Source organism: Podarcis bocagei (genome assembly GCF_964188305.1).
Source record: "Podarcis bocagei genome assembly, chromosome: 9".
Lineage (NCBI taxonomy): Eukaryota > Metazoa > Chordata > Lepidosauria > Squamata > Lacertidae > Podarcis > Podarcis bocagei.
In genome coordinates this window covers 63,446,119-63,471,074 of record NC_138134.1, presented here as the reverse complement: position 1 = coordinate 63,471,074, position 24,956 = coordinate 63,446,119, and the positions used below count along the sequence as shown (strand labels likewise).

Below are 24,956 nucleotides of genomic sequence, written 5' to 3'. Positions count from 1 at the left end.
CCCTGTGATTGAGAACCCTTTGGGATCAGCCATTCCCAATTATGGAGAGAAACTGTAGACCATGTGTATATTGTAGGCTTCACTTTCCAGACATCCTTCCAACCTTATTCATGGATGGCAGGTGCAATGCCCTTACCTGTGAGGGTGGGGCACAGCTCAGCTATGGAGGAGGACACCTAAGAAGGACTTAAAAGGTAAAAGGATGCTGGACCAGATAGGCCTTGGTTCTGATCCAGCAGGATTCTGTTCTAATAAGAAAGAGTAAGGAATAGATTGGGAAACAAGCCGAGTGCCTGAAAGGTGCTGTTAAATGAGCTGAGGACTCTGCTTAGATAAGGGTACAAAGGGAAAGGAGACAGGATCATCTGGCTAGAGGAGTAATTGACTGTTTACGATAGGCTGCTGGCTGATGGTGTTTTAGACATGGCAATCCTACTTCGGTATTTTGCTGGCTGGGGTTTAATGAACTGGTGTTGGCACGGACCACTGTTTCCCAAGTTCAGATGCAACAACAAAGTGCTGGGAATGGTAGCTTCATATCTCCCCACCTCATGTGTCAAGGGGAGGGCTGGAATGAGCCAGCCCAAGCTCATCCCTCCTTGTTCATGCAACAATGAACCATAAACTCATAGAAAGCTAGATCTGTCTTTTGAGGGCTATTTTTTTTTACACACAGGCCAATGTTTCCCTGTTGAATGTTGTTAAAATTAACAGTGTTTTGCTTGCCATACATTTAGTGCTCTCATGTCCTAGTGCTTAGAAAGACAGAATGGATGGACGTAAATTTTAATGAAAACTTCCATTTTTTTTCGCTCTCCTTCATAATTGAGCTTACCGCGTCTTGATATCCTCCCGTCTCTGAGCTAGGTAGGCAGTAAAATATTGGAAGCTCAGAACAGTGAGATTTAATTAATGTCAAGAGTCATCAATAAACATTAGTTGCAATTGGAATAAGCTTAGTGTAATGATTTCTACAATCTAACTGACTAATGCACCTGCCACTAAAATCTATCTGGAAAGTGACTGGCATTGGCCTCACTAACATTGCAGTCAGAGATTTGTACCAAATGGCCAAAAAGGCTTACGGACCCAGCACGCCACTTTGGCTAATGTCATTACCAACATTACCTCTGCTAGTAATGCATTTATTTATGTAGCTGGGAACATTGATCTTCCACCTTTTTCACTGAGTTTACTAAGGAACGAAGGCTTCAGTTACGATCTATCTTTCTATCTTTAGGCCTGATGAACACACCCCCAGGGAAAAATTATTTGAAAAGTTTGGGGAGAAACTTAACATTATTGGTTTTCTTTCACCCCTTACTTTTAACCATATTTCTGCCATCAGTTATTGAGCAGCTAGCATATGATTAAAAGGGACAACCTCTGACACCAGAAAATGATACCCCACACCCAAATTTTATTACATTTTATTGTTGTTATTTGTTATGATGTAGTGTGGTGTAGTGGTTAAGAGTGGTAGACTCATAATCTGGTGAACTGGGTTCGCGTCTCCGCTCTTCCACATGCAGCTGCTGGGTGTCTTATTACATTTATATCCCACCTTTCCTCCTGTAGCTTGGAGGGTATACATGGTTCTGCCTTCTTTCCCCCATATCACACCTGTATGATCACTACCTTCTTGCTCATTTGTGGGTTGTTGTGGGGTTTTTTTTGTCATACCGTGATGGTTGTGACCTCTTCATCAAACACTTTATTATGATTTGAACTTCTTTGGCAAGCATCCAGGCAGAAAAGGGCTTATGACTATATCTGTACTCTTGTAACATATGCATTGCATATGGATTTTTGCCTCTTTTTAGCCTGCCCTTTCTAATCTAGCACTTTATTTCCACAATGATGGTGTTTCGTATTGCCTTTTTGAGTTCCAGTTATCCAACACAATTTATTAAAAATTGCTTCAGCTTTCCATCTCTTCAGAGCTATGATTCAGTAATTACAAAACACTGCAAGTCATATTCAGTATTAGGTCAACTCCTGGCATTCTCTCCCTTCCCCTCTCTCATACCTCTTCTACTAAATATCTGTCCTTCAGTCACCTGGAACAAGTATAGCAACGTCCATTCAATCATTCTGAAGTATGGTTGTGTGAAGGTGCAATGTTCTCATCATCAACAAAACAAAACTCTGCTTTAATGTAATGCATAATGTTGATACCTAACCCAGAGCAGAGCCATGGAAATCAACAGACTTAAGTAATTTGTGTCCATGGATTTCAGTTGGTGTACTCTGACTGTGACTTAATTAGTTATCGTCCAATAATATGTGCTACAGTTTCTATCAATGTGATCTGCTCAATATTCTGAATGAAACAATAGAGGAAAATTAAGAGCATCATTTCAGATAAGCTCCTGTAACTAAAAGTGCAACTCATCAAGCAGATTAAAACTGATTTGTCTGACTGAAAGTAGTACCACAATTAATTGATCAGTAGTTCAATGTATTTGCAAACCCCCCCCCCCACACACACACACAGTTGGATGTCTCTGTTAGAAACCACACCACATTTCCAAGGCTCGTAAGTCAATGGTAAAGTGCATACTTTGTATACAAAGTGTTCCAAGTTCAGTCCCTGGAATCTCCAGATAGGGCTGGGGAAGGGTTTCCTGTCTGAAACCCTGGAGAGCTATTCTGAGCTCAGTGGGCCAACTATTACACAGTTAGGAAAAGCAGCACAGTTCCTAGGAGGATCTGTTGCGATAGCTTTCTCTCGTTTCCTCTGTGCCCTACCCATATTTGGACTGGGCACATAAACAACAGGTATAGGAAGATCCTTATGTGTATAATGATTTAAAGGTGTAAGCAGCTCTTTAAATGCACCCTTGTTTTCTTATGTTCCTGGTGTATTTTGTTTCCTGTGTTATCTTCTTGCTTGATACATCTAAACTTAAGGAGGAAGTTCAAAATAGATTCCTCATCAGAAATGTGTGTGTGTGTGTGTGTGTGTGTGTTTAGGAAATGGTGAATAAAATCATGTTCAGGTAGAAGCCATTACCCATGAATATAAATAGTAAAGGAAGTCTTTCATGTATAATGCATCATAGAGAGCAGCTGCTGCTATTTATAATGCTCATAATGAGAGACAGGCAGTCCCAAACTAGGGTACTCTGATGCCAATAGCCACTCTGCCAAAGCTACACCAGCATTACTTGATATACATATATGTAATCCTGTGTTCTGCCAGGAGCAAAGCAGAAAGCAAATTAATACAAGCACGCCCAAGGGTTACTCCAGCAATAGCAACGCCAATGACTGCTCTCATATACAGTGGTACCTCTAGATACGAACGGGATCCATTCCGGAGCCCCATTTGCATCTAGAGGTAAACATAACTTCGCACGTCGCTTTTCGCCGCTTCTGCGCATACGTGTGACGTCATTTTGAGCGTCTGTGCATGCGCAAGCGGCAAAACCCAGAAGTAGTGAGCTCCATTACTTCCAGGTTGCTGAGGAGCGCAACTCGAACGCACTCAACTCGAAGCATATTTAACCTGAGGTATGATTGTATAACATGTCTGAGATCACACACCGTTGTGTTCCTATTGTACCTGTTCAGGGAACACTCCAGCTATCAAATGGCAATGGCAAGGAAACCATGATGATGATCGGTCATTGAACCCCTTCTGTGTACTCTTCCTATGTACATGTGTATTCCCAGGAAGAGCCCAAGGTACTTTTTAGGTACATCTTTAGACAGGGACAGAGAATTACCATCCCCAGTAGCCAGCCATCTCTATAAATTCATTTGGAGGAGGCCAGCATGTAAGACTCAAAGGCCACAGGCCCACCACGAGAAGGGTTCAAGTTTTGTTGAAATACCAAGGATTCAACAGAGATAATGTTCTCTACAGCAGATGCTGGGAAAGACTTCTGCCTGATACCTTGTAGCATCACTTCCAGTTACAATAGACCAGACATGGGGAACCTGTTCCTCTCCAGATATTGTTGGATCTCAGTGTCCTTCATGGCCGGCCAACATGGTCAGTGATCAGAGATGACAGACTCTCCCTCTCTTGGGGATTTTTCATGTTGGTACAGTGTGTTTGGTGTTTTCTGTCTTTCTGGCACATATACATGAATGATCTCCCCCAGCAATTTCTAGATCAACTCTAGAAACCAGAGTCAGAGGTCATACATTTTCTATTACTGGGGAATGATCAGGAGCTCACCATGTTAGTGGCTAAATATCTCTATTTGATTTTTTGTTGTCGAAATACTTCAGACGTCTGATCTCCCTGGAGACCAAGAGATATGACGCTAGACTGCTCTGCCTCCTTTTTTTAAGCAAATGTTTTGTGCCACTGGGGAAGTGGTAGTTCTGTATTGATTTGTTTTGGATGTTGTATGTGATGCAAATAAAGGTTTTACGATACAATATACATGAATGTGAGTTTCTCTGTTGTTTGTGATACAAACCACATTCGCCAGTGTGGTGTAGTGGTTAAGAGCGGTAGTCACGTAATCTGGGAAACTGGGTTCGCGTCTCCGCTCCTCCACATGCAGCTGCTGGGTGACCTTGGGCCAGTCACACTTCTCTGAAGTCTCTCAGCCCCACTCACCTCACAGAGTGTTTGTTGTGGGGGAGGAAGGGAAAGGAGATTGTTAGCCGCTTTGAGACTCCTGAAGGGGAGTGAAAGGCGGGATATCAAATCCAAACTCTTCTTCTTCTTCTTCTTCTTCTTCTTATGGTGAACTGGATATTAGCTAGTCTCATCACTACCTACAGCCCATCTCTATCCATGTGTTGTCATTATACTCTCCAACTAGTGTTGACAATTGGCCTTTAGGTTGTACTGGAGATGGGTAGATATTAGTGATTTGCCAACTCAAATATTTGCTGCAAGTAAATAGGATTAAAAGATCACGCTTCCTTCTAAAGATGATTCCAGTGTGAGCCTCTAGCACAGAGCTTTACAAACTGTGTCGCAACACATTAGTGTCGGCTGCAGTGTATAGGTGTGTCATGCAACCACTCCCTGCACTTCTCCCAGGGATGGAAAGGGGTTAGTTCAGGGGTCAGCAAACTTTTTCAGCAGGGGGCTGGTCCACTGTCCCTCAGACCTTGTGGGGGGGCTGGACTATATTTTTTGAGGGGAAAATGAACAAATTCCTATGCCCCACAAATAACCCAGATATGCATTTTAAATAAAAGCACACATTCTACTCATGTAAAAACACACTGATTCCTGGACCATCCGCGGGCCGGATTTAGAAGGCGATTGGGCCAGATCCAACCCCCAGGCCTTAGTTTACCTACCCACGGGTTAGTTTAACCTCCGGTTTGCTAGTAAAACTGAATTGCTGTGAAATGATGCAGGTATAAAAAGTGTGTCACCAACATGAAAAGTTTGGAAAGCACACTCCTAAACATACAGTGGTACCTCGGGTTACATACACTTCAGGTTACATACGCTTCGGTTTACAGACTCCGCTAACCCAGAAATAGTACCTCGGGTTAAGAACTTTGCTTCAGGATGAGAACAGAAATAGTGTAGCAGTGGCACAGCGGCAGCAGGAGGCCCCATTAGCTAAAGTGGTGCTTCAGGTTAAGAACAGTTTCAGGTTAAGAACGGACCTCCGGAACGAATTAAGTACTTAACCCAAGGTACCACTGTATTGACTGGGATGCACATCTAACAAACACTGAACTGTAATTGTACAAGCTGCAAAATACAAACTTATTGGCATTTAGAATAGTGATTCCCGAAATCTGTGCCACAATAAAAGCTGAAGTGTGCCTTGAAAAATCAAGACACTTTGTAGATGCACCTGCCATTCAGTGCTTTGGAGAGCAGTAATGTTGCTATTTTAAGAGAGGATTGAGGAACATTTTTTGAGTAAAGTGTGAAACTTTTGGTTTTAATCTATTCACCCACAAAACCCGTGCCTCAAGATGCTGGTTCACAACATGTGCTCTAATTTTGGGGGGAGGGGGGGACCTGTTTTAGGAAGTTGTGAAGCTTAGCATTTTATTAGCCATTGATTGATACAGGGCCTGTTGCAGAAAATTATATTTGCAGGCCAAATTGTCACTTTTCTGAAGTTCATTTACGCCAGGGAAATGTTTTATGACTTTGTTTAGAACCCATGATACTATTCAACATTTCAAATAACCAGCACATGCCCTGTAAACTTGTTGCTGCAATTTTGTATTCAGTAGTTAATAATTTAACAAGCCAAAGCTACAAAAGTGACAAGGCTTAACACATAAGAAGAGAGGTGTGTGTGTGTGTGTTTAACAGAAATAATAGCCTGTAGTTGAAAAATTCACAATAGTGCTAATAAAACAATTACAGTGGTACCTCGGGTTACATATGCTTCAGGTTACATACGCTTCAGGTTACAGACCCCGCTAACCCAGAAATATTACCTCGAGTTAAGAACTTTGCTTCAGGATGAGAACAGAAATCGGGCATCAGCGGTGCAGCGGCAGCAGGAGGCCCCATAAGCTAAAGTGGTGCTTCAGGTTAAGAACAGTTTCAGGTTAAGAACGGACCTCCAGAATGAATGAAGTTCTTAACCCGAGGTACCACTGTATCTGATATTAGATATGAAAGTTCTCCCTGTTCTTGGTGAACAAATCTGTTTCCCTTATTGTGGCCTCGAGATTTACAGCAGCCACACAGTTCTTCCTCCTCCCGTGGACAGAGCTGTAAACCCAGCACTCTTCCTGGTTCACCAAGAGCAGAGAGGTTGTGGGTGCTGGGGAGAGTTCTGAGGGCCAGATAGGAGAGGCATGGAGGGCCTCAGACCTGAGATTCCCCATCCTTGGTATAGAATTACTTTCTTCTGTCTTTCCCTAATTTCCTGCCATTCAGTATTGTAGTGGTTGGGAGTTACTCGTGCGTAATCCTGCTCCGTTTGAGCGTCAGATTGCCTGGTTAAACCCTCCGGACTACGCAGCCCATATTAGCGTGGCTGCCCTTAGTCACTTGTAGAATCTGTCTGTGGGCGTTTCTTAAAGCGTTGCCAACATAAGAGTTGTTTGACGCCCAATCGTCTCTGCCTCTCACTGCGCGGGAGTCTCCTGCGCAGGGTGGGCGTGGGCAGCGGGGTGCTGGGGCTCTCCTCGCTAACTTCCAACGAAGAGTCCTGGAGCCCCTGCACCTCCCTGTCCCGTTGCTCTCCTGGATCCCTGGTGTTACACTCATTCTCTTCCCCTTCTTCCCGGCTGAGTCTCCCTCTAGCGCTGGGACCTTCCCCTGCAGAATCAGAGACCCTCTCCTTCTCCCGTGCCTCTGATGGCAGTTCCCTGACAAGTATCCTATGGATGACAGAAGCTGAGGGTTGATCGAAGGGAAGGAATCTGCTGAACTGGATTTGGAACAAGCAGACAGAAAAGATAGCTCTGAAAACAAGAGTCATGAATGTGCTCTGTTGGTCTGACAAGAACTGAAAGATGGTCTGGAAGCATTTATAGGCAATGTTGACTAAGCAGAAGTCAGTAAGGAAAGCAGGAGTTTAGGGTAAAACAGAGCTCAGGCTACCAAGGACAACTCAGAGTTATCTGCATTTTCCATTTATTTTATTTTTTTAATGCATCAAAATATGCTTGCATTGTATATTTTTGAGAGAAAATGTGTTCGCAAATGTGTGTTTTGAAAGAATGTACTAAAAATAGAGAGTTTGCATTCAAATGGAACTATTTGACATTAGCAGACTAGCATAGAGACAAGATAGGAAAGATTTATTTATGAGCGAACGCATACAGAAGTGACAGAGAGAAAACAGGCTGATTCATTTGCCCTTAGATGAGATGTCAATGGAACTGAGGTTGATTAGAGTCTGAAATGGATAATGCATTTCCTAATCAAATCAGCTGAGAAAAATGAACTAAGGAATCCATATAGGGGTTAGATAAACGGGGAGAAATAAAACCTAGGAATAATAATAATAATGTGCTTTTCCCCTTATGTACCATGGAAGCATATATTTCTCCCTCAGTTTTCATCTCTGCAGTTTTGTTGTGTTTTTGTATTCCCTTGTCTGAACAATTGGAAACCAAGAGTCCATACATCTTCACGTTATATAACAGATGGTTTAGTGTGTAAAATTCTTGTAACTTCTCCAGAGAGTAAGATTGCAGATTTTTATTTTTATTTTTAAAAATGTTTTTAAGTCTTAAATCAGTTCCCTGTGAAATGGTCCTTTGCAAATCATGCCAGTGGTGGTCTCCCTTTAACATTGCATCTAATATATGATCTCAGCAGCAGACTAATAAATGGGCCAGCAAAATAGCATCAGGGGAACAAATTTTACCTTGAGAATAGTACTATAATAACTCCTGTTTCCCAGCAACCTGTTACTGTATGATATTTGGACCTCTTGTTTTTGGATGTTGGTAGCTGAAGAACCAAGGAGGAAAAATATGACTAACCTGGAGTGTTTTGTCTTGTCTTGTTTTCTTTCACAGGAAAAAGCCCAATATTTACAGAGGACTCTTGCCTCTCAAGTAGATAAATCCACACAGACTGAACTTGTAGGCCACGATGTAAGTAGCTGTTTTAAACAGTTTTTCTTTTATCTTCTGTATTGATATTTAAATCTCTACCAGCCTATTTTCCTTTGCTAATGCTGTGTCTGCGTATTGATGTAAAAGTGCAACACCATTCATCTTTCGCTCTTAAATGATTCTCAAATGCCTTCTGCAACAGAAAAAAAGAAGAAAATTACAGCTACCTGCCAGCATACCAATGTCCTATTAATTGCTTGTTTTACCAACAATTCCCTTATACTCTCTAGAATTTGTGCAGGAATGTTCGTGGAGAATATGTATTAGTAGAATTTGAAGTCTTTCCCTATTTTCAAATATTGTAAAAAGCATTTACCTACTTATTAACAACTTAATGAACGTATTATGCATAATCACCAAAGACTAAGCCAGTCTTTTATTTCCTTTTTTAAAAATTGTATTACAAATGAAAGCTGAAGAAGTTTGCAGAGAAGTTTGCATTAATATTTTAATCACTGGGTATCAGCAGGGGATGTTGCTAGTAATTTAATTGAAAATTAGAATTTTTATCCTGGTGCGATTATGAACTGTGACTATCAAGAAAGTACTCCAATGTATTGGAATGATTAATAGAGCTGGCTTGCATGTGATATCATTCCCATTACAACCTCCCTTGAAAAGTATATTGGTAATCAAGGTTTGAAAGACAGAAGCGCAATTATTATCTACCGGAATGAACATGGTAATGTTACCTTTTTCAGACAGCATCCTCTAAAGTAGTTTCCGATTTTTGATGTAGGCTCATATGTGCTTTTGGTCAGTTCCATCGGTACTGAAGTTGTTGTGCGCATTTTACTTTTATGGAATTTCTGTTTCTCAAAGCAGAATTAATGAATAGGATAGCCCTGTTCTGGTAGGTGTGCTGGACATTAACCTTAAAGGAAGTCATCTTTTTGTTTTGTTGCCTTTCAAAGAAGTGGGAATCCTTGTTGCGACCATATGTGAATGGCTGGCTCTGTGGACTAGCTCTCTGGCTTCCCCACTTTCCATTTGGAGTGGGATTCTGATTTGGGGCTGCCCACAAACAAGCCAGAAACCTAGTGTTCTTGGGTGAAATGGCCAAATGAGAGATCTGTAGAACCTGCATTTCCATCTCTGCATTCTGTGGTGGTACTGTTGTCTGCCAGGACCGTAGGCCAAAACATCAGCACATTGAAACTGATTCTTACGCTTATTTATTTATCACATCATTTGTGTGTTTATTACATCTATATCCTGTCTGTTGATTTACCCTAAGGCATCAAGGAGACTAAATTAAAATTACCAAAAGCAAGAATAAAGCAGTTTCTAGAAACAGTATAATGATTCACCAAGGAAAACCTCTCATAAGGGCACATATTCTAAGAAAGTTATTCATGGTGAACTCCCATTGAAATCATCCTTTGGGTCAGCAACAATGGCTGGTGGGAACAGAGAGTTCTTCATCACAGAGAAGAAAGCCCATTGCTCTTCATGACTTTGCCTGTTTCACCCAAAGGATGCACAAGTTTCAATAGGAAAACTAATTTGTGCAATTTCCAGTATTCGTTTAATTCTTCCTGGGTGTCAAGCTTGCTATTTGTGACAAGCCCTCCTATGAGAAAAAAATAGTTTAAAGGTCATTTGGGGGGTATTTTTTTACCTGCATAAAAGAGACAACTTTCCAGGTTAATTGAGTTAACCTAAAAGTTTCAAAGTCACAAATGAACATTATTTTGAGGGTTTTACTTTGATTCGTGGCTAGCAATGTTTTCCTCAATTTTTGTACCAGCCAAGTTTGAAGATTTTCCAGTGCCATTTCCCTAGGGTTTCACAGTCAGGAGCTGCAACTGGATTGCCATATGTTTTACTCACACAAGTTAAGAAATTTCTGGATATGCATGCACCCTGATGTCACCAAGCTTAGTCAGTTTATATTATAAAGACACCTTGGAGAAAAGGCAGTGAACAGATAATGGGGAGAAGTAAAACAGCACATTTGCTAGCATAAGCAAAGGAAGTATCGTTGATAACAGATTGATAAAACAAATGTCGTGCAGCTAAGAATTGGGTATTTTGGTACATATATCTCCAATGCACTCCACCAATTCAGGGCTTTAATTTTAGCAGGGGAACTTAAAGGATGATATGCAACTAAGTTTTACTCAGAGTAGACATATTGAAATTAACAAACGTGACTAAGTTATGTCCATTAATTTCAATAGGCCTACTCTGAGTAAAACTTAATTGTATACCACCCTAAGTAAGGAATTATGTTATTATAATTTGGAACACAGCATTTCTTCCTGCATTGTAAATTGTTATTCTGTTAAATTATGGTGTCCTGAATATTTGACTAATATGGAATGCATTGCAGTTCAGTTTTGATTTTCCAGAATGCTCTGAAAACATTTGCAAAATGGCGTCATAAAATTAGTTTTGCCTCTACTTATTTACCTATCATTAAGACTTCACTTTGGAATTATGGACAACTATGATGTCTTCTTCTCAACAGATTCCTTGAACTGCAATTTTGGTCACCTCTGTATTTGCTAAGCTAATTTGTGCCCCAGGATTTAGATATTTGGCCTGTGCATAGCATATTGATAAAGAGGGGGATTAATTTAAATAGGTAGACCTCATGTGTTCAAAGGTTGCAAAGGTTGTCAAGAGACCTCTGCCAGAAAATGAGGTAAAACAACATGTTGTTAAAAAAATTATAGTCCCATTTCTAAGTATACTTAAAGATAATAGCCAAGCAAAACTTATTAGGTTGCAAAATGTGTGTGTGTGTGTGTGTGTGTGTGTGTGTGTGTGTGTGTGTAAAATAGGGAGGGAGAGAAAATTGCTAATGGGTAAGTGGTGAGCATATCTTAATAAATCAGTGTCAGTTTAACCTTCTTCACCTTCCTCTGTTCTTCAAAATCTTCTTTGATTAAGATATCAAGAAATAATTTCTTAAATTTCACTCGCATAATCAAAACAAAGAACAAAGATGCATGTACAGTTCGTAATGCAATTTTCAGTGGTGATGAGATTACATGAACCGATAGGTGCCTCAGTACCAAACCATATGTTAAGCAGGCACAGATGCTATTCCTATGGTTGGGTATGATTTCCCTTAATCAAACGTAGTGCTTTTGCAACATCCTACTATTGGTTCTTCTGTCGGAGAACACTCAAGCACCTGCCCCCCAACCCTGGCCCAATGTCGTAGAAGATTCTGCAGCATGGTCCAGGGAACACACTCAGTTTGTCTCACCACCACCCTGCTCCCATCCATCCTGCATTTGTTTAAAAGTTTGTATGCGTATAGGCTTTGTCTGCTTTATAGAGGATCTTGCCTTTTCCCAGTTGTGAAGACAGAGCCTACATGTGCCCAGCCTGTATATTGACTCTGCTCAGAACTTTAGAGGAACTGTTTCAGAGACACGATCTCAATCTCACCCACTTCCATGATGCGTGTATGGGGCAAATGTGCAGACTCAAACTGGCCAGATAACCGTACACACACCTTCACTTCCCAGGTAAACCAAGAGAGAGTTTTCAGCACTTCACTACATTACCGTTCCCACAACTTTTACTATTTGGTTGAAAGCCATAACAGTTATGCAATTAAAATGATATGCAACCAACGTAAGTTGATAATGATATAGGTATACACACATACCTGAAGAGCAGCTTGACCAGCTTTTTCTAGTCACAGCAGGTTATAGTACATTAAAATACTATGATTTTGAAATGGAAAGTGCAACTTATAAGTTTGGAGCCATCACTATAAAAATTGGGCAAAGTCACACCAAAGTCATGCATTGTTCTGCCACCTTGAATCAAAATAGTATCTGACATCCAAATATCAATGAAGACCACTGTCCCCACCTTGGGAACCCTAATGCTGAATTTGGTGACGCTATCTGGAGAGGCAGCTAAAACTATATAAAAAAACAGGCAAAGTCATGCCAAAGAAGAGTTTGGATTTGATATCCCGCCTTTCACTCCCTTTAAGGAGTCTCAAAGCGGCTAACATTCTCCTTTCCCTTCCTCCCCCACAACAAACACTCTGTGAGGTGAGTGGGGCTGAGAGACTTCACAGAAGTGTGACTGGCCCAAGGTCACCCAGCAGCTGCATGTGGAGGAGCGGAGACGCGAACCCGGTTCCCCAGATTATGAAACTACTGCTCTTAACCACTACACCACCAAAGTGATGTTTTGGTCTACCATCTTGATTCTAATGGTGGCTGGCATTTGAACATTAACAAAGATCACTATCCCTCCCTTGGAAATCCATGTGCCAAGTTTGGTGGTGATATCTCAAGAGGTGGCCTAACCTATAGAGAACAAAGGGAAAGAAACGTGACTTTTGATGTGGAGCTTTAATTAACATACATTAGCATGTCTTCTGTCAAATTGTTTGCCACTTATCCCAGTATAGTGCACATCAGAGTGTAGGGTTTTTTCGGCTGTACCTCATCATTGAACACCATCCTTGTGCAATTTGCATTGGTCCCCCACTTTTCTATAGTACAGATAGACACAGCTCCATCTTATGTGGCCTCCACAACTGCAACTGTTGATTGCACTATTCTTTCTTGATCCATGTCTGTCCAGTCATTGTGCTATAGCCTGAGTGGTAGAAATATGTCTATGATGACACGTTTTGCTCCAGATGGATAGGGACTCTTGGATGCTGGCATTACTTTCAATCCAGAACACTCACCTTAATAATTATTAGAAATACCATCATTAATACTCCACTTCTTTCAAAATCTGATTATCTTGTAGAATTACTTTTTCCATTCCAGATAGTTGTATTCTTCCTCTTATTCCCTCTTCCTTTGGTGATCTGGAGGACTATATTTGTGTTACACTTCATTATTTTATGTTGTAACATGCAGCATATTATGCACCATCTTCAGCCTTTATCCATTTCAGCAATTTACAAAACAATGCTGACATGAGGGTACTGAGAAGCAGACTTTAAAGCATGACCATCATGTGCCAAGATAGGAGTTTCACCCAGTCAAAACATTATAATCTGCACATAGTGGTATGGGGAGGGGTCACTCATTCGACATGGCAGCTATAATCATCACCATGTTGTTGCAGTGGGTTGGATCCAAAGGCAAGAAGGAAACCAGCTTGCTACTAACTGTGGAAGCTTTCACAACAGTCAAGTGCTATAATAGGTAGGCTCATGAGCAGCTTTAATGGCTATGCTTGGGCAAGATGAAGTACATTGTAGGTTTCAATTGCGACATTTCAATGAGGTGTAAATTCCAAAAGTGGAAGACACCGTCTGCATTTAGAAAGCCTGAATGGATCCAACTCACTATTTGAAAAGAACTGCTCTTCATGATGTGATGGAAACCACTTCATGATCTCTTCTCAAATGGTTTATTGCACGGTTACAGCCAATGACTTTTCCCCAGACAAAGACTCAATGCGACTTACAACTAAAATAGAAACAACTATCGGGGGGGGGGGATAATTAAAAATATTGTGAAGACTGCTCAATATATTCCACTTTTTGTACTCCACACCCATTTTTTCACCCATTTTCTACAACCCTCTTGTTTGTTTGTTTTAGTTTTTTAGCTAGCAGACATAGTTGGCAAAATAAATATATTTATATGGATAGATATTGCTTTGGACATTGAAACATAAATCACTTTAAGCCAGTGAACTATTTTACATGATGCACTGGGCAGTTCTGTGTTCCACTTATGGATATTGCTACAGCACATTCATGGTAAACTCTTTGTTGACAGCATTTAGGGCTAAATGCATTGATGCACAACACTCCCTTGTGGCTTCCTGGAAAGGAATGGAGTGTCTTGTCCTTGCCACCTGACAGAAATTCTGGCTCTGCAGTTTGTTGCCAAAAATACCATTATGTTTACATAGGATAACATCTGTTCCTGCCATTGTTCATCTCTTCTGCTGTTGTGGGTGCTTTCTCCTTCTGTGTCTTCCATATTTTTTATGATAGTATTTGCAACATCTAAAATATGGTCCATATCTCAAAACGTATTAGCAACGCATGAACAATTTGCACTTACTGATTGGGTTCATAATTGCATGCCCATGTATTCATCTGCATTATTTCTGGATCTTATGTATAATATATGATTGCAGGTGAGCATGGGAGCATGTGCACATTTTTAATTCTTCTTCCTTGTTTTTGCATTTACCATATTACAAAATATTTTTTTCCAAACACTTAAAGATATTTTAAAGCTATTGCTTCACAGAGGTAGCTCTCTCTGTTGGCTTTTGAAGCAAAGCTGCATTTGGACGAAATGCAGTCATTCCAAGTGGATTATTTATCAGAATCTCACAGTGCTTCTACTCGGTGTCTAATGCTAATAGTCAACAGTGGTTTTATTTTTTTAAGAATAGTTAAAAAATGCAGTTAAGGTACAAGATGTGGCTTTCAGTGAAAACATGAGTTATCTCTTAACTCAGTGAATACATGAGTTATGTTTAGTGGGGGGGAAAGCCCAGTGATGTCTTATCTGTAATATTGGAAAACCATTAAAATCTTAAAATATAACAACAATAACCATATCTTAAATCAATGTCAAAACATTTTGTTTTTGACATCCATACAACAGTTCTGTAAGGTTGGTCAGTCTTATTATTTACATGCTGAAGAAAGGTGATAGGGTGAAGCCCAGAAGTTCAGTTTCTGCAGCGATGCTTCCCTCCAAATGCTGTTGAACTCCAGCTACCATCAAACACAGCCACCATGGTCAGTGATAATGAGAATTGTATATGGAGGGTTGCAGGTTCCCCACTCTGGTTAAAGGGTCACATATAAGCTAAATTCAGATCAGAGACTTCCTGATATTTATCATAGCTCCTTATCCACAAACTCTCTAGACAAACACACTAGAAAAGTCTAAAACATGTGCAGTGTATGTTGAGTACACAGCCAGATTTCCTTTGCATTAGTCAGGTAATTGGATTCAGAGCAACACAAAGCTAATATAATTTTATTAATTTTCCTCAGTTCATCTTGTTTGTCTTTGGTGCTCAATTTCCCCCTAATCTGATTCTTCATATAGGTGTGGGATCCTTCTTCATTGAGATTCTCTAAATGTGCAATGTTTTACTTAAAACATATGTATTGGTATTTCACTGATTATAATAGTAAGCATGGTTATATTTGTTTTAATCATTATTGTGCTTTGGCTTAAAAATTTTAATACAACTTTTTAGGGCACAAAGGCATCTGTAACACAAATATTGTTTTATATCTCTTCTACCAGTGATGCATGCAACTTAATCTTTGAGACTTCATTTATCATATTTTTCTTCTTCTTTTTTAAAGGCCCTGTGGAATTCTTCATGTACTGAACGTTCAGTTTACAAACCAATCAGCATCTCATTGGTACCAACATTATTTAATTAAAATAACATATCCTTGGACACACACAGCACATAGACAATTAGTTTCACTTTGTTGCCTGTATAAAGATGAATCTGCCTTTGCCTTTGGGGGGTTTGCTGGGACAAAATGCCTTGCTCATTATAAAAAACAAGTATTCTTCACTATTCTCATTTGCATTAACAAATATTTGATTAAGTTATTACCAATAAATTATTACAGGCATTTGAAAAATCAAAATAAAGTATAATTTTATCTTCCATAACTTGTGTAGAGTTGTATTGTCCTTTGGGGTCAGTGGTAGTACACTTTGGTGGTTACCAAGAGCAACATTCAAGGGCAATGTTCCTGTTTTAGGCAGGAAACCGTTTTGGGCCACACCAAGTCTATTGTGACTTCTCATGTCAAAACATGCAACTAAGCAGTTTAGAAAATATAAAAAGTGTCAAAAAGCCAGTTAGGTTATTGTTTCCTGTAAAATTCACATTTTGTGCACTTTTTTGTTTAGTTTTTTACTGAGACAGCCACAAAATTTGGAGAAGTGTAATCCAATGGATAAGTTTGGGACTAGCAAATTAGAGTGGTTTGGTTTACATGGACCAATACTGTACATGGATCTCTGTTGAGAAGCGTCCTCCCCAGAATTTACTATAATCAGGCAATATTAAGTAACTACAGGAGACATCACATCATCTAGTTTTATATTTACACTTTAGCATAGTTGTAACAAAACATCAACCAGTCTTTTCTTCTGTCTTCTTATTCTTACTTCTAGCTCATTTGTTGCTCTGCTAGCTGTCGATTCTCATCTTGAGCCTATTATTTTGTAAAGAATTTACTTGCATATGGAACACAATTTTGAACTCTCTCGGGTTTTTTTCCAATTTCTCCTTCTTTGCATAGCCAAACCTAACCCAATTTACAGATCTTTTACCTCTTTCTCTTGTACTACTATATCAGGAATAAGGTAGCTGTGGCCCCTCCTGATGTGGTACAACTCCCTCATCCCTGATCATTGGGGATGATGGCTGAGGTCGATTGATGGGAGTTGCAACTGAAAAAACATTTGGAGGGCCACAGATTTTCCATCCTTACACTATATATAGTACAGAACGCTTATAAGAACATGGTGAGTTTTAGAATTTTAATGCTATGATGTCTTATAATCCAGTTAGTAACAAATACTGTTTCAAGGAGATTGAAAGAAACATCTCTTGACTGAATTTATTCTCTTTCTCTGTTCTCATTTTCTTCCCTTAACTTCTTTTCTGGTATCTGCATCTGATTGCATCTGTTATCATAGCTGGAAATACACCCTAAGCTCTACTCCAATGAGCTAAAGCGGGCTCTCAATGAACTCAATGGGGCTTGCTTTCGAGCAGACATGCATACGATTGCATGAGTAGAATCCAAGGCAATGCAGAAATGCAGATTTCTCAGAAGTATGGCTAGACGTGATATAAAACATGGCATGACTGCATCACATCACGCTACAGGTAAGAACATCAGGAAAGAAGGGAATTATACTGCAAGCGCACCTTGTTGACTATTCCTGATCTAGAAGAATGGCTTTATGGAGGAGAATTCAGTTTGTACAATCCCACACCAGCAGTCTGCAGTGGTACATTCCAGGAAATGTTTCATAGTTTGACGAATTATTTGCCTAGAAAGTATCTTGGGTTGCACTCTTGTGGTCCCTGGGAGGGCCATAGAATTTTGCAGAACTCCCACTCCTCAGGCAGAGAGGAAGAACATGCTGTCTAGCCAAAGAAGTCTTCCCACTGCAGCCAAGGAAACACCCACAGTGGTCCCTCCTCTGCTGTTGGTGCTCTGACAGGAGGAGAAAGGGGACCTGTGGGGTGGGGAAGCTTTGGATCTGTTCAATCTAAATCCCTCCTGTTCTCCTTAAGTGCCCCTGAGACAAGGGGAAAACATCAGATTGCATATTTTTGTGTGCCCTCTCCAGCCACTGACCCACAAGTCAGAATCCCCCACATCTTCTGCTCTGACTGGTGAGAGACTGACAGGCTCAGAATGGGGTTGCTTCTGCCAGCACATGTTATTTCCACACATACCCCCCTGGGAGTGCTCTTCTAGCTCCAAATATACATTTATTTTTACTCAATGGAAAGAGCCTTGTAGCACCACTTCATTCTCCTTCATTATGGTTGACTGTATCATTGTCATCATCGCCATCCTTTGCATGCCTCTACTAGATGCGGGCAGAAAAGAATCTGGAAGAAGAGTCATTTCCCCCACCCTTTTACTGATGTGGGAAAGGAAAGCAGTTTGCTGACATAAGTGAAAAAAGTCCTTGACTTCTGCACCCATTGAGCATGAGAAGAAAAGCTTGCATCCAGATATTGCATAGATGTAATACAATGGGGGCGAGGAGACTGAAATGATAGATTGTGGTGCATTTCATGCATTGCTCCACATCAGTGATTCAGTGATGCATGTAATATGTGAGAGCTGACCTTGCAAACAGTAGTCAGCAGAGGGGTCCTCTGCATCAGTGGCTGATCACACAGGTGCTGATTATTTGGAGCAACTACATGTGTTCACCTACTCACACCACTCTGCAAACATTCATGCTGAACACATGGATGTCATGTAGCTGGAGCCACTAGGGGCTGCACTGTTCAGGACAGCAAGGACAGCTGATTTCTTTTACTGCTCCATGTGATAGCCGCACATGTAACATAAATAATGTGTGAATAGGGAGGATGAATAGACTATAATAGCCATCATTGTTTCATATGGACAGTACCTGTGTAAATCTTGCTGCATCTGCTCTGAAAATACGGTTATCAATACAGGATGTTTTCAAGTAAGTTCATCATTTTCAAGTACTGAAATCCTTTTTTTTTTTTTAACTACCCTACTCTAAAGATATTAACATTGCGAATGTCATTACAATGCAAAGCTGGATATAATATTGCAGCTTTACTGCGATAATAAGCTTACATGGTATATTTTCTACACTAACCAGAAATCCCATAACAATTCTGATATATTTAATTCCATACTTATACACATTAAACCTTTTCAGATTCACACAAATGCATAAGGTAGAACTCAGATTTTTCCATTCCATTTTTTCATTAAATTCAGGAGATAGTCTATTTTATGGTCTAAATACCTTGATGGATGCTAGTGATATTCCAGCTTCAGTGGTATTCTCACATAATGGTACATTTGAGAAATACTGACATAACAAGACACCTTAATAATTTTTTTAATATAAAATACATTTTCTTGCAAACTCAGAAGTACAAAATGTAGAAAAGGACCTTGGGATATAACATTCCTTTGAACAAAAGAGCTCTTTCCCCCCTTTATTGTCTGTAATGATTCTATGGAGCACTTTTGAAATAATGTTTTAAGCAATAATTAAAACAGAGAGGAGGAGAAGAAAGAGAAAGGAGTAAGACAAAAAATAACAGAAAAGAAAGCAGGGAAGGTATCTGGGTGGGTTTCTTGGCTATGTAAAAGTGCAGGTCTCTTCAGTTCATGGCTGAAAAACCACAGATAGTAAGAAATCACTGGCTTAATGCTTACACTTATGTAAGTATTTAATTTCTTTATTAATTCTTTAAAATATATTAATTTAACATATTGGCCAGAGGCTTCAAGCAAAATGGTAAACCCAAGTCACCAGCAACAATAAAAACCAAGCGTTCATTCACTGCATTGCAACGAAGCTAAAGATTTGTCTTCAGCTCCAAATCCCAGAAGAGAATCCCATCATCTAAGCATCACCACCATAAAGGCCCTGTATTTCAGAAGGTTGCAGACTCTCCTTCATTGGAGGTTTTTAAACAGAAGTTGAACGACCATCTGTCAGTGATTCTTTGTGTGATACGTGCATTGCAGGGAGTTGGAGGAGATGACCTTTCCTACTCCACAAGTCTATTATTCTGGTGATTCAAGGCCACCAGCCACATAACAGGCAGAGAGAAGACCCCAAGCCAACCCTCAAGAGAAGGTCAGAGTGAATTGGTAGACACATACAGGAAGAAGGTGTCCTAACATACCCTAGATATGATCCCAGATCATGAGAGCTTACAAGAGCAAAACCAGCTGTGAATTAAGCTTGGAAATCAGAACTGATAAAATTAAACATTGATTAACCTTCCCCTCTCTGTTCTATTTGAGTGTTTCATTGGAGGTTGTGGTTTGTTTGTTTTGAAGCAAAGGGCTGTATAGCAAACTTTTAAATGACCATGCACTGATGACATATTCCTTTTAGTTTGGGACTGTTAAAATAATATGATGTAATAGGATTTGACTGGGGCAAAATCCTAGTCAATGTCCTTTAAATGTACATATGTGGTTATCTCCAGAACACCCCAAACAAAAGTGGGACAAAAGTGAAGGGGGGAGAGCCTTTTAAGGTGAGAGCCAGTGTTGGGAACAATTTGTCTTCATAAAATGATATGTTTAAGAGTTCCTCTGGGTGTCTTGGATTACATCAGAATACATTTCGTTTGGTGGCTGGAAAGGCTGTAGAGGTGAAGGTGAGAAGTATACTTTAAGATTTATGGACGCAGAAGTTTCTGAAGACATAAGCAGAAGCAGGAAATTACTCAGTACTTTCCTTCTCTGAAGGTTGGCAATTTGTCCCATATGCATATACACATCAGACCCTAAACTTCAGAAAAAGTCTGAGGGATGAAGTAAGGTCTGGGAGTTGGGTTCACTTACAGAATAAGAAATGCATTGAGCTGTTTCTATTTGTTTCAATGATGTGTTTTATTGTTTCATAGCTCTATTCTTTTTGTAACACTTGTTTTATGTTTTGCACCCTACTCTGGTACCTGCAGATGAATGGTGGGTTATAAATGTTTTAAATAAATAAAAATTCCAGCAAGTGTAAAGGGACCTCTGACCGTTGGGTCCAGTCGTGACCAACTCTGGGGTTGCAACACTCATCTCGCTTTATTGGCCGAGGGAGCCGGCGTACAGCTTCCGGGTCATGTGGCTAGCATGACTAAGCCGCTTCTGGTGAACCAAAGCAGCGCACAGAACTGCCGTTTACCTTCCCCCTGGAGTGGTACCTGTTTATCTACTTGCACTTTGACGTGCTTTCGAACTGCTAGGTTGGCAGGAGTAGGGACCGAGCAACAGGAGCTCATCCCGTCGTGGGGATTTGAACCACTGACCTTCTGATCGGCAAGTCCTAGGCTCTGTGGTTTAACCCACAGCGCCACCCGTGTCCCACCAGGAAGTGGAGTCCAAACCAATTAATAGGTATCAAAATACAGATATCGGTTTATTGTTTATTTTTCCTTTCATCTGGAAACAAGCAAACAAGCTCTTGGTGACAATTCATGTCCTTTAGTAGATCAGAACTCTTATCCTCTTTGTTTATGTTGAAAAGGAAATGGTAATGAGTGATACAGAGATTTCCTTCCTCCCAATTTCTCCTTGGCTCATCGAGCTCTGAGTGACATCTCCCATGTGCCAAGTTCCTTCCTTCCTTCCTTCCCTCCCTCCCTCCCCGTGTTTTCTCAAATCTAGCAAGTTGTGGATGGAGGGAGTGAGGAGAGGACACATCCACCAAACCTTTTATGCAGTGATGGAGTTTGGGCTCTCAAATTTCACTGGTACCTTGTGTGACACTAAAAATCAGCCTCCCCCTGCCCCCCATTTGTGCTCCTTTCTACGGCATTGTTTGTGGCACCCACTACAAAGTTGTGGTCACGCATTGCTCACGCTACCCTAAAACCACCTCTACTTTATTTGCTGTTCTTGATTGTTGCCATTCACTCTTGGAAATCTAAGGGGTTTTTAGTAGGGTAGGAGCTAAAAAGAATTTCACATCTAGCAACCAATGTGCCCCTTTGGTTTCAGATAGTACATGGGTAGGCAAGCCTAAAAAGCCCAGGACACACATTTTAACAGCCCTCTGGGGCTATGGTGCGTCACTTACCAGAAGTAAATTCATCATTAACTCTGGAAGTGTATACTCAATCCTGACCAAACTTAGCCTCTTGGTGCATATTTTGTTCTAGGGGGCTTTAGTTTGGTCAGATTCAAGTGTGCACTCAGCTGGTAACAATACAGAGGTATTTTATTTTGATTTAAATTATAGTCATCATTTCTAAGCTTGCATCTATACATATAAATTAGCCTCTTCTTCTTCTTCTTCTTCTTCTTCTTCTTCTTCTTCTTCTTCTTCTTCTTCTTCTTCTTCTTCTTCTTCTGCAATTCCATGTCCTCTTCTATCCTCTTTTTATTTCCTCTTTTTTGGCAAAGTGTTCTGAACCAGCCTGGAACTTGATTTGATGGTTCAGATGCACTCAGCTCCTGCTGTCTGCAGTGAGAACAGTATTATGGACTTGATGGGCTTTTGGCCCAGCAGGGTTCTATGTCTCTTGAGAAGTGCAGTGCGTTTTTTGTTAGCTTTTATTTAACTCTAATATTCCAGACAGTTCCAAGGCAGGCTAAATAACTACAGGTTCCAGAATTTCTGTTTCAAGTGAATGGCCTTAGAAGAGAGTTGGAATCTCAGCAAGAGCTTTAAACAGATGTCTCTTTTTTTTACAGATTATTAAGTTTGGGAAAGACACAATTCAAAGTGATTGTGTTTCCCTTTAAAACCCTAAATGTCTTTGGACCAAAGCACTGAAGGAACGCCTGCTCCCATACCAACCTGCCATTGAAATAATCTTAAAAGTCTCCTCCTTTATGGAATTTCCTCCCCAGAGAAGCCCAACATTGGTACCAACATTGGTTGTTGATGGCAATTTTATTATTATTATTACTTTCCCAGGCCTTGTAATGTATTAATGATTTTTGTAGTTTTATTCTTATTTTATCTGGTAAACAGTCCCAGAAATAGCTAGATCTTTTAAATTAAATAAATGAGCTTGGAATGAATTCCACTTTGGAAACCCTGCAGTTTGATTCAAACTCTTAAACCAGGTTATAATTTTGGGCAGAGCAGTTTAAAAATCTGCATTCTGGATTTGTAAAGATAGTTTGCTGTTCAAATTTCATTTTTGATTTTAAAGTGTTTCTCTTAATCTGAAATCTGAGGACACTGCAAATCTAGTCATTAACATTGTATTATATGAATGTTAGAGTCAAATCTAAAGAAATAATGGAAGAAAAATGAAATTGGAACTACAGAGAGAACATACAGAAAAGGTGAGTACCCAGAAAAGGATAACAAGATGAATGGAAGGCTTTGAAGAGATCTATTATGGTAGTACAAGCCTAAAATAAATTATTTTGGTCTTCACTATTATTACCTTTTCATTTATGAGCTGTCATCCCCTGATTTTTTTTTAAAAAAATATCTCTTAAGATTAACTTCGCTGAGAACTTCATGGGGTGAGTGAAGCATTATTTTTTTTTATTACTGCTTTTGGTTTCTGAGAGTAAGGATAAATAACGATACCACCAAATTATAATGCAGTTGGTTAATATTATCTTTCTCCAAATCTAATCTAAGCACCAGAATGAAAATGTATGACTTTAATTAATGCTACTCTGCCTATCTAGGCTCGAAGGCTGTGAAGAGTTTATGATGCATCATAGCATATTTAAAGCTCCATAAAATATATTCTTACTGTTTATTTGAAAACAGCAAAGATCGCCATGAGCACAAATTGTACTCCACATGTGAAGAAATCATTGCAATGACAAGAAAAGGCATTTATAATGCCATTCAAAAAAAAATTTCATAGTTAATGAGTTATGTTTTTTGTGGTTTATTTAAAAGGGGAAAATATAGCTGGAGATGCATTACTGTGGCCTTCACAAAAACTATGTACACCCAAACAAGATCAGGGAAATGTAATACTTCTCCTAATACATATCAACATCATTAGAGCGTACTGGATCAGACCAATGGCCCATCTAGTCCAGCATACTATACTTGTACAGTGGTACCTCGGGTTAAGTACTTAATTCATTCTGGAGTTCCGTTCTTAACCTGAAACCGTTCTTAACCTGAAGCACCATTTTAGCTATATGGGGCCTCCTGCTGCTGCACCGCCAGAGCACGATTTCTGTTCTCATCCTGAAGCAAAGTTCTTAACCTGAGGTAATATTTCTGGGTTAGTGGAGTCTGTAACCTGAAGCGTATGTAACCTGAAGTGTATGTAACCACTGTACTGATTAGCCTATGGGAAATCCACAAAGGAAATCTATAGAGGTATTGTGTCAGGTTTACTCGAAGAACATAGCAATGGCATGGTCCATACTGAGAGTCCTTACAGTCACCATTGAATAGACAATTGCTGTAATAAACTACAAGCCCAAGGGGCCTAAAATATATGATAAGGCAGGAAAGTTCAAAGCCATGATAAATTTTATATGAATAGTGTGGACAGGTTGGATGGAGCATGGTGGTACACAGTGGAGAAGGTAACAGAAGGTCAGTTTGTTTTAGAAAATGTTTGGGTTATTATTGTTGTTAGTGAAATTGAGGATAGTGAAGAGAGCATTTTGCTGCATATTCTCCAGGGTAGATTGGTTGTTCTGCCCAACCATTTAGGAGAGCATGACAAAACATAATAATAAATGGTCAGAAGTTTTGCAGTTGAAAATTTGGTCGTGACCTAGCTGAAGAATCTATGCACGAAAGATGGAACAATTGTCATCACTTCACCATTGTCCATGCTTGCTGAGTCTGATGGGAGTTGGAGTCCATCCCTGCTATAGATGGAAGACTATGTCATTCTCTAGATGGGTTAGAGGTTTGTCTTTTCTTATGTGACCTGATTTGATGGAAGTCAAATCCAGCATCTTTATTTATTCATTTATTTACTTTCCACTCTGCAATCTTCCAATGTGGCTCAGGAGGACAAGTCTAGTGTTACTTCAACTGAAACTGGGCAACACAAGTTACCATATTGCAGTCATCTTTGGTTTCCCAACCTGATGAAGTGTTCATAAAATATTTTATTCTCTGATGTATTGCCTTATATGATGCAAAGTAGGATGAGCCAGAACTTAAAACAGGATTTGTATTGGGGATATGATAGGGATTTTTTTGTAAATTAGGCAGTACTTTATGCTTCTCAATGCACCTTAGATTATAAGCATATTTAAACTGTAAGAG

General features: G+C 39.9%; 1 protein-coding gene across 5 annotated transcripts in view; it reads left to right on the top strand.

The window, feature by feature from the left end:
• CCSER1 (coiled-coil serine rich protein 1) overlaps positions 1 to 24,956 on the top strand; it is a 740,630-nt gene that overhangs the window by 433,057 nt on the left and 282,617 nt on the right. For 4 of the 5 annotated variants that reach the window (XM_081206994.1, XM_081206993.1, XM_081206995.1 and 1 more), the window contains one exon: positions 8,434 to 8,511. In XM_081206994.1, the coding sequence (XP_081063120.1) occupies positions 8,434 to 8,511 (78 nt within the window). Of the gene's footprint in view, positions 1 to 8,433; positions 8,512 to 15,823; positions 16,146 to 24,956 lie in introns of those variants that run through there. The other variant, XM_081206996.1, reaches the window with a different exon arrangement.